This window comes from Vicia villosa, unplaced genomic scaffold, assembly GCF_029867415.1.
Source record: "Vicia villosa cultivar HV-30 ecotype Madison, WI unplaced genomic scaffold, Vvil1.0 ctg.002294F_1_1, whole genome shotgun sequence".
Classification (NCBI taxonomy): Eukaryota; Viridiplantae; Streptophyta; class Magnoliopsida; order Fabales; family Fabaceae; genus Vicia; species Vicia villosa.
The window spans coordinates 31,516-40,471 of NW_026705886.1; the positions used below are offsets into that span (position 1 = coordinate 31,516).

An 8,956-nucleotide genomic window follows, 5' to 3' on the forward strand; every position below is an offset into this window, starting at 1 on the left:
TAGAATGGACATAAAAAATGTTGTTGTTTTATAAGTCCTCCAAGGAAAAAGAAAGTTTTTCAAGTGAACCAGGTCCACCTCAACAAGGAGATGCGTCTCTTTTAGAAGAGTTTTATTATGAGATTCTAGAGACTACTCTAACTAAAACTACTCTTAAAACCATCATCAAGAGGCAAAAGAAGACTGATAGGAAGATCAACATTTTAGCTTGTACGCTCGTAGAAAGTGGATCTCCGACGCCTTTTGGAGAATTAAAAAAAGATGATGATGATTATGAGTATCTTTTTTCTCAGTTGTTTTGCTGCTTTATTTGGTGTTTTCCATTATTTATGCATTTTTGTACTTGAATTTTGTTTAGAATTAAATAACTATTTTGAATGCTAAATGCTTACACATGTTTTTTTTTATCTTCGTGCTTGAGTATATGCCATATATGTTTATTGTTTTTTCCACCTTTTTGATAATTCCAAAGGGGGGATAAATATACTCTCAAAGGGAGTAGGGTGTACTCTATATATTTTTCTTGGGGATTTAAAGCACTCCAATCTATCACCTTTATTTTCATGTTTATCCATCTCTTTAAGAGATGCATGTTCATAATCAAAAATAGGGAGAATGGAGGATCTATGTGCTTGCGAATATAATGTTTGGAGTAACCATATGGATTATTTGGTTTTGATGATGACAACATGGTGATGTGAAGTTATCATCAGATGTGGCGATCAAGTCTTTGTAGTTTTGATGATGACAACACTGTAAGGTGAAATCTTCATCTAATGTGGTGATCAAGATATCAAAGTCTATCTTTGGTGGACAAGACCTAATGTCAAGTGGCATTTGGTGGAGTCAAAGAAGATCTCTGACCAATGAATGTGTCTGATGATGATGCTTATATTGGATTTTTTTCTCAAGCATCATCAAATAGTGAAGATAAATTCCTATATGAAATGTTGAATCATTGTTGTATCTAGAAAAGGAACATATATCTTCAGAGTTGTGAAATGTAAAAGCTCTTCATGTCTATGTCGAGTGATATGTGTCTATAACACAATAAGATTAGCTCTTGAATTTACTAAGGAAAATCAGACACACACTTACAAATAATAAAAAAATATCTTATTTCTATTAAATAAACCAGATAATGCTTTTGTGTCTAGCTAATGGATTAAAGAATCTTTGTAATCAATTAGAAGGATTTTTCACTTGGCATAATAGATTAGCTCTTTGGGATAGTCGGTTATTCCTTTAGCAAACCCTAATAATAGATTATTAGGTCTCTTAATTGACTAGTAACATTTTTTTAAAACCTTCATTTTTTATAATATATAATCGGTTATCCCTATGGTATAGTCAATTATGAGCCTTAAAAAGCCCATTGATTCTTTCCATATTTGAGCCACCTTTTTTCCTATAAATAGAGAGCTATTTTCTCATTTAATTCATACCAAAAAAACTTATTTCCAATACCTCTCTCTCTCTCTCTCTCACACACACACACATACACACACTCGCACATACACACACATACCCCCCCCACACACTATCTCTGTCTCATTCTTCACTTTTTCTTAGTACTTTTGAGAGTAAATCTTTTATCTTGTGAGGTGCTTAGTTTTGGTGTAGGGCATTGTTTTACTGTCTCTTTTGTTAGAAGTTTGTTTTTGGTTGTGAGTTAAACAATTTGAAAAGTTATTTTTTTGGTTGTTGATGAGAACATGGTAAAACCCCTGTTTGATTTTCAATATATATGGAGGTAGCCTTGGATCAGACCCAGTCCAACAATCAACTGTCTCTCCCATATCTTGGGGAATACGTGGGATCATGGATGAATTATTTCCTCCTTCTTTGGAGGAGTAGTTTCCCTTTTGTGATCTAATCAAATTAATAAATGTATCACACCTATTATGCCACGTACGACCAATGATGAATGAGTGGTAACATGTTCGATCCAACCCAAACCATGATTGGGCTCCTCCCGATACCATTCTCGCACTAGACGCCCTTTCTAGGTAGGGTCCTTTTCATCCTAGCACTATAGTGACCCTAGCTAGCATAATGGACCACTCCTCAAATTTTAGGACCAAGTTTTCTCCTAACCCTCTAATTTTACCAGCTGGCCTTCTCTAATTTGAATGCTCAATACTACTTAATTTACGTATAATCCCCTTTTAAACCAACAAAACTATCGTTGACCATAACGATGGTAAAATATTTTGAAGAATTTAATTTATGCAATACTTATACATAATAAAATATCGTAAAAGTGATAGATTCAATTATAAGAAATAAATGTTATATAATATTTAAGTTTAAGTACAATTTCGATTCAATTTTTTTTACTCTTTTATGAAATAGGTCCATCCATTTTAAAATTATTCAATTTTATTATCTTCCATATATTTTAAACTAAAAAAATAGCGATATGACATGTTTTAAATAATATCACATATGATCTAAAAACAATATATAAAATCAATACCAAAAAAATTGTAAAAAATCCCATAAAAACTTTAATTTCAACTTAAATATTTATTTTTGTAATTTAATTAATAATATGTAAATGATAAATTTATTTAAATAATTCATATTATTATATCACATCTCACATCATTTAAGAAATATCACATTACTTTTTTTAAATAAAAAATATGACAGAAGGATTAAAATAGAATAAATTTAAAATAAGACATAAATTCAAGAAACACTTGAAAATATATAAGTTAAAATTATAATTAAACTTAATATATATTGTTGAACAAATAAAAATAAAAATAAAAGTTATATTACTACAATAACTCACACATTTATTAAAACAACAATCCTTGTTTAAATAAAACATACTTTTATATAAAACAATCCTTATTTTTTTCACTTTATTACCTTTAGAAAGCCAAATTGTCACATTCTGTTCTGAAGGTTTGAATATGGAATAGGATCCATTCTTGTTAATAGTAAATTCATGCAATGCAACCTTTTACTGCTTTTAAGGAAGATCTTCCTTATTCCACATGGACCAAATATTATCTACCAATCTCATGTTCTTTTTTGCATATGCTATCAAGCCATCAGCAACACCCCACAAAATCCATTAATTAATTAACTCAATTCAATCTTATATTTAATTAATCACCCATTGCATTAGTTTAATGTAATACAAAAAGATTAGTTCAAAAAGAAAAGAAACAAAAATTAAAAAAAGACTAAAGGACAATAGTGTCAATATCATATTCCATAGTCTATTGACTCCAACCAACCCACATGTCTAAATTCAATCAAGGGTAATCAAGTCTTTTCATACCCTTCCCCTGACTAGAATTGTCATACTTAGAAACTTGTTCAACACCTTACTCCATTGCAATTACTACTCACTTACAAATCAGTTTCCTTCACAATTTCCATTTCTTCACTTTTTTTAACAATTAATTATAATTTCCACTTTCTTCAATATATATAAGCATTTAATTATTTTTTTCATAAAAAATGATTTATTACAATAAAAATAAGATTACCCATTATTTTTAAATATGTTAATAGAAAACAAAGTTAATTAAATAGTAATTACTAATGTAAAAAACAGTTAATTAAATAACTACCACAAAATTAAGCTAATTAGAAAAACAAAGACACAAACATTCGGTGTCTGTTTTTCTGTAATAATAACTAATCTAGCACAATAATAATACATTAACGTAGTAATAACCTGAATAAAAACAAGAAAAATTAAATGAAGATAATAAATAAATTTGGTAATTTCTGTGTCATGGCGGGTAGAAGATATATAAATAAATATAAAATAAAAATAAAAGCAAGTGACAAAGTGATGAGAGACCAATAAAAGAAGCCCCTAGTTGCAGACACAGAAAGATCAAAAATCAAAACGCATTGAAATTGAAATTGATACTGAAACTGAAAGATAGAGAGAGAAAGAGAGAGAGAGAGTAGAGACAGAAGCTGTGTCCGCGTGGGTTAGACTCATTTCAGATAGAGATTTAGAGAGAGAGAGAGGAGAGAGAAAATCCAACCTCATTTTCTCTCTCTACAACCAACTTCCATTTGATCGGAACCTCTCATTCTAGATTACCGTGCAATGGACCATTATCCCCGGTCCGTTGAGCCTTCTCGCTCTGATCCGTCGCCGGAATGGACCGGACCCGACCCCCAGACCGGTCTCGAAGGTAAACCGTCTTCTGATTCGTGGTTTTTGAAGAATGTGATTTTGTGAAGTGGTTTTTGAATTTTGATCTTGTTGATTTCTGCGAAATGTAGAACCTATGTGGCAATTGGGGCTAGGTGCTGGAGAGGATTCGTATCCACTACGACCCGATGAAGCTGATTGCACTTACTATTTGAGAACAGGCTTCTGTGGCTTTGGTTCTAGGTGTCGGTTCAACCATCCTCGTGACCGTAGCGCGGTAAAATTCTACGTGTATTTGATAATTTCTTGATTTTGTGCTTGATTCTGTGATTAATTTAAGATGTTTTGTTTTGCATTGTATATAGTGATAGTGTTTTGTTCTAATTTGGAGGTACGTTAATGTGTTTGATTAGGTTATTGGAGCTGCTTCTAGGATTGTAGGAGAGTATCCAGAACGTGCAGGCCAGCCTGTGTGCCAGGTTCTTTATTCAAGTTCGCTTAAATTATACTATGGGCTAAATGGTTGTGTTTGACAGTTGATACTGAAATTCCTTGTTTTGTGTTCTGAATATTGTGCTCAAGTTCAATTGTCATATGTGTATGTTTGAGGATGGAGTCAGCTTATGTTTTTGTTTTGATTGTTTTTTTTAGTTTGATAAGACTTTCGATATGTGTTGATTATGTCTGCTGATTACTTGGAATGCAGTATTATATGAGGACAAGATCTTGCAAATTTGGTGCGTCTTGCAAGTACCATCATCCTAGACAGGCAGGAGGCACTGATGCTAGTCCTGTGTCACTAAATTATTATGGATATCCACTACGTCCGGTGTGTATATTTAATTTAATTAATTAATGTATTAAGTTAAGCATTCTTTTAATGTCGGGTTGTGTTTTCTAAAAATGGAAAGATTTTAGTCTGAATTTGAATGTTGATAAAATATTAAAATTTAACAGGGTGAAAAGGAGTGTTCCTATTTTGTGAAAACAGGACAATGCAAGTTTGGTGCAACTTGTAAATTTGATCATCCAGTTCCTCCTGGTGTCCAAATTCAAGCTCCATCACCTGTTCCCCCAGTTTCACCTTTACATGTACAAGTACCTGCCCCAATATATCCAACCGTACAGCCTCCATCTGGTCCTTCATCACAACAAATTGGTGTACTGGTCGCTAGGCCACCTCTACTACCTGGTTCGTTTGTCCAGAGCCCTTATGGACCTGTAGTATTGTCCCCAACCATGGTCCCCTTTTCTGGCTGGAGTCCTTATCAGGTAGGTCAATCATTTCTTTTATACTGTTTAGTCAAATTTTTTGTGCATTCGTCGAAGATGTTAATTGTTGAGCTCTTTGGTGCAGGCTACTGCAACGAGCCCTGTACTTCCTTCTGGCAATCCTGCTAATGTTAGTTCCACACAGCTTTATGGCATAAGCCAGCTACCTTCACCAGGTAATGCCTATACCGGACCTTATCAACCTTCTGCTTCCTCGGTTGGTCCTTCAAGCAGAGGTCATAATGAGCAGTCGTTTCCAGCTAGGCCTAATCAACAAGAATATCATTATTACTCTAAACCAGAGGAGCTTTCATTTGGTCCATCATATAGGTATAACCAACCTCCAGACATGAGTGCACAAAAAGCGAATGTTGTCCTTGGTCCTGCAGGTCTTCCTTTACGCCCGGTAATGATTTCCTCTCAAGTTCTTTGTTCTTTGGCTCCTCTTATTGAGTTGCGGAATATATCTCCATGATTCTTCTTCCCTCTTCCTTCTCGAAGAAAAAGAAAGATTTTTTGTTATTGCTTTGTCATTGACCTGTCTTTCCTCTCCAACAAAATATTATAGTTTTTGGTGATTGAAATTGCTATTGCTATTGCTATTGCTGTGGTTTAACTAAATTGACTTATGATCATTTTTTTTTTTTCAATATCTTCATGCAGAATTTGAAACTTGCTCTAATGAAATACAAGTTTAGTTTGCAATTCACCATTGAAAACTAATTATAGTTAGAGCCACTGTTCCTTCCTTCCTAGTACACGTGTTTTGGTTATTCTTATGTTTACAATTTTCTAAGATATTGGGCTTTTGTCTTTTTTATTATGTGTCATGTTCATTTAAGGTTATTTCACATCTGAACAGCCTTTAAAAGTTAGTTGAATGATCATTTAATGAATTGTCATAAATGCCCAGTGGACAAGTGTTTTAATCAAAGTTGGGAAATATTTGAATTATAATTCTATAGTCTATTCTAGATTCTTATAGCAAATTTGGCGCTCATCTCGTCCTTATTTAGGTGTATATTTTGTTAAATGTTTTTGTCAGATGCATTATGAGGGTAAGTTCTGTCTGAAAGATCCTATTCAAAAAATTTCAGTGTACTATAAAGAGCTAAAGATTACCGCACACTTCGTTAACTATGTAGATAATGCTAATATAAAAAATTGTGATTGGGGGTTATCATGTTCTGTTGTATTTGAATAGTGTTTTTATGATTATTGGGAAAATCTCAAGTCTCACATTGGTTGCAGATAGAGTCTGGAAAAAGTTTATATAGAGCGGCACTACTCACCTTACAAACTGGCTTTGTAGGGATGAGTTTATATCAAAGCCTATTGATTGGGCCACGGGCCATCCACTGTTATTATCCACGCTTGGGCGTGAGAGGGTGATTGGACATGGTATTAACATATTGACCATATTAAATTACTAGGGAATTCCCATATTAATATATTGACCATGAAGGGGTATTTTTTTCCCATATGTAATCTTTATGGTAATTTCTTTAGTCCTGCACATTATAGTTAGATCTGCTTCCAATAGTGAGTTTTTGCATTTCATGTTTCCATTTTCACAGCCTGCACATACTTCTTTCCCATATACATGGAATTCTGTTTTGGTAAATTGAATTTTTTTTTTGGTATATGGAATTTTTTTTGGTATATGGAAGTTTTATTTAACATCCCTTGAGATATTTTTTCTTTTAGTAGTACGCATATGCAGTTATCTAATCCTGGCTCCACCCCTTCCTCTATGTAAACATGTTATTAATTACTAGGTAATGATTTCATGTTACCTATTATGCTTTTCATAATAGTATTATGGGGTAGCATGGTCCTTAAAATGATACCAAGGAAATATTATATAGCTTTTAATCAATTAAGTTACATATCTGACAACCTTAAAAGATATTTATTATACACTATACTGATCATATTTGTGTGAAAGATGAGAGGGAAATAGATGATTGCAATTCTGATTTTGTCTTAACTTTTATCAGTTTGTTGCATAGTGAAATTTCCTTAACTTTAATTTCACCCCTTTTTGGGTTGATAAACTGTATCCTTTGAGAAGTCATTACTCATTAGAGATGAAAAGAGATGTTTGGCAATCACTCTCTTCAGTACATCCAATCCTATATTGCCTTTCATGCATCCTTTAATTAGTTTGGTTTGTTGTACATTCCACTCAGGAAATTCATATAATATTGGGATAATTGGATCAACAAATAAGATAACCCCTTGGAATGGAATTGAAATACTTTTTTTTGTTATGATTCTTACAAGAATTGCTATTGGGGCATGTATAAGGCTAAATTCCTGAGAGTTGCTTTTGGCAATCATATTGAGCTATTCAATATCTCAATGTGCTTGTCTCAATAAAGACAAGCTCTTGAAGCCTGGTCATGTTCAATTGAAGTTTAAATTGATCTTATTATGTACACATGCCTGTTATTTGGCAATCTAATGTTTGTGTTTTTTAATCAGGGGGCAGCACCTTGCGCTCATTACACACAGCGTGGTATATGCAAATTTGGTCCCACATGCAAATTTGATCATCCTATTGCATCACTGAGTTACAGTCCATCTGCTTCTTCCCTGACTGATGTGCCAGTTGCACCACACTTTGTGGGTTCATCTGTTGGTACTCTTGTTCCTTCATCTTCTTCATCAGAATTGCAGCCGGAACTTACCACAGTATCCAGTGGAGAATCTGTTCCATCCAGAATACCTTCATCAGCTAGCACTACAACTGGATCAGTTGGCTTGAATTTGTCAACTGGAGGCCCTGTTTCTCAATCCAGCACGCGGAGTTCTAGTCCGTTACCAGCTGCCAACACCACAAGTAGTAATGTCTCTCACACCTCAAGTTAAGAAATCTGAATGCATACATCATCATTACTCCTTTTTTTTTCTTTTAAATCTCAATTCTTCAACCAGATATCATTATTCAAGGAGAGGTCCTCAAATAGGTTTTTTTGTTCTCCCTCCCAGTTATATCCCAGTTCCATATTCAGATCTAGCACACTTCACACTTCACACTGATTATCTTTATGTTCATAAATCTTTATCGTGGCCATTCCTTTGATCTTGAATAAACTATGGCCAACCATGAGAATTTTAGCAACCCATACACTGCCTTGCTTTAGAATAACTCCTAAAGAATCTGCAATTCCATTGTGCACATGTCCATCCACATCTCCAATTTTTGGAGTCTGTTGTGCTTATTTATGCTTCAATCTTCTTTCATATGAGAACATTCTGTCCAGACTTTCATTGACCGTGTGTTTCGCCTCTTCACCTGAACCTTTTTTTGAATTAGGTAACAATTTTCCATTTCTGTTTTGGAAGTCCTATTCAATACTTCCCAGCTTGTATCTATAGGGTTTACTGTGAAGAGAAATAATCAGGAGACTGCAATGAGGCTTCACATTGTTATCTTATATGGTTTGTAATTTTTGGATACACTTTGTTGTTGTGACAATCAAAAGCTTGACTTGGTATTTGAATTTATTCTGGAACACGGATATGAAGAAACACATTTCAATA

At 33.6% G+C, this 8,956-nt stretch overlaps 1 protein-coding gene across 1 annotated transcript; it reads left to right on the top strand.

Annotated features, from left to right (window-relative positions):
• The first annotated feature begins 3,825 nt into the window (after positions 1 to 3,825).
• Positions 3,826 to 8,956, top strand: LOC131638365 (zinc finger CCCH domain-containing protein 34-like). Its single transcript, XM_058908922.1, has 7 exons — positions 3,826 to 4,175; positions 4,267 to 4,412; positions 4,549 to 4,614; positions 4,842 to 4,964; positions 5,093 to 5,407; positions 5,493 to 5,813; positions 7,895 to 8,956. Exons 1-7 carry the CDS (start codon positions 4,088 to 4,090, stop codon positions 8,279 to 8,281), a joined length of 1,446 nt encoding a protein of 481 aa, XP_058764905.1. The 5' UTR covers positions 3,826 to 4,087; the 3' UTR covers positions 8,282 to 8,956.

Bases quoted from the DNA above. Each gene is read 5' to 3' on its own strand.
- LOC131638365 (XM_058908922.1), top strand. From the start codon at position 4,088: ATGGACCATTATCCCCGGTCCGTTGAGCCTTCTCGCTCTGATCCGTCG. The intron at 4,176-4,266 runs GTAAACCGTCTT...TGCGAAATGTAG, and splicing joins CCCCCAGACCGGTCTCGAAG to AACCTATGTGGCAATTGGGG. The intron at 4,615-4,841 runs GTTCTTTATTCA...CTTGGAATGCAG, and splicing joins CAGGCCAGCCTGTGTGCCAG to TATTATATGAGGACAAGATC.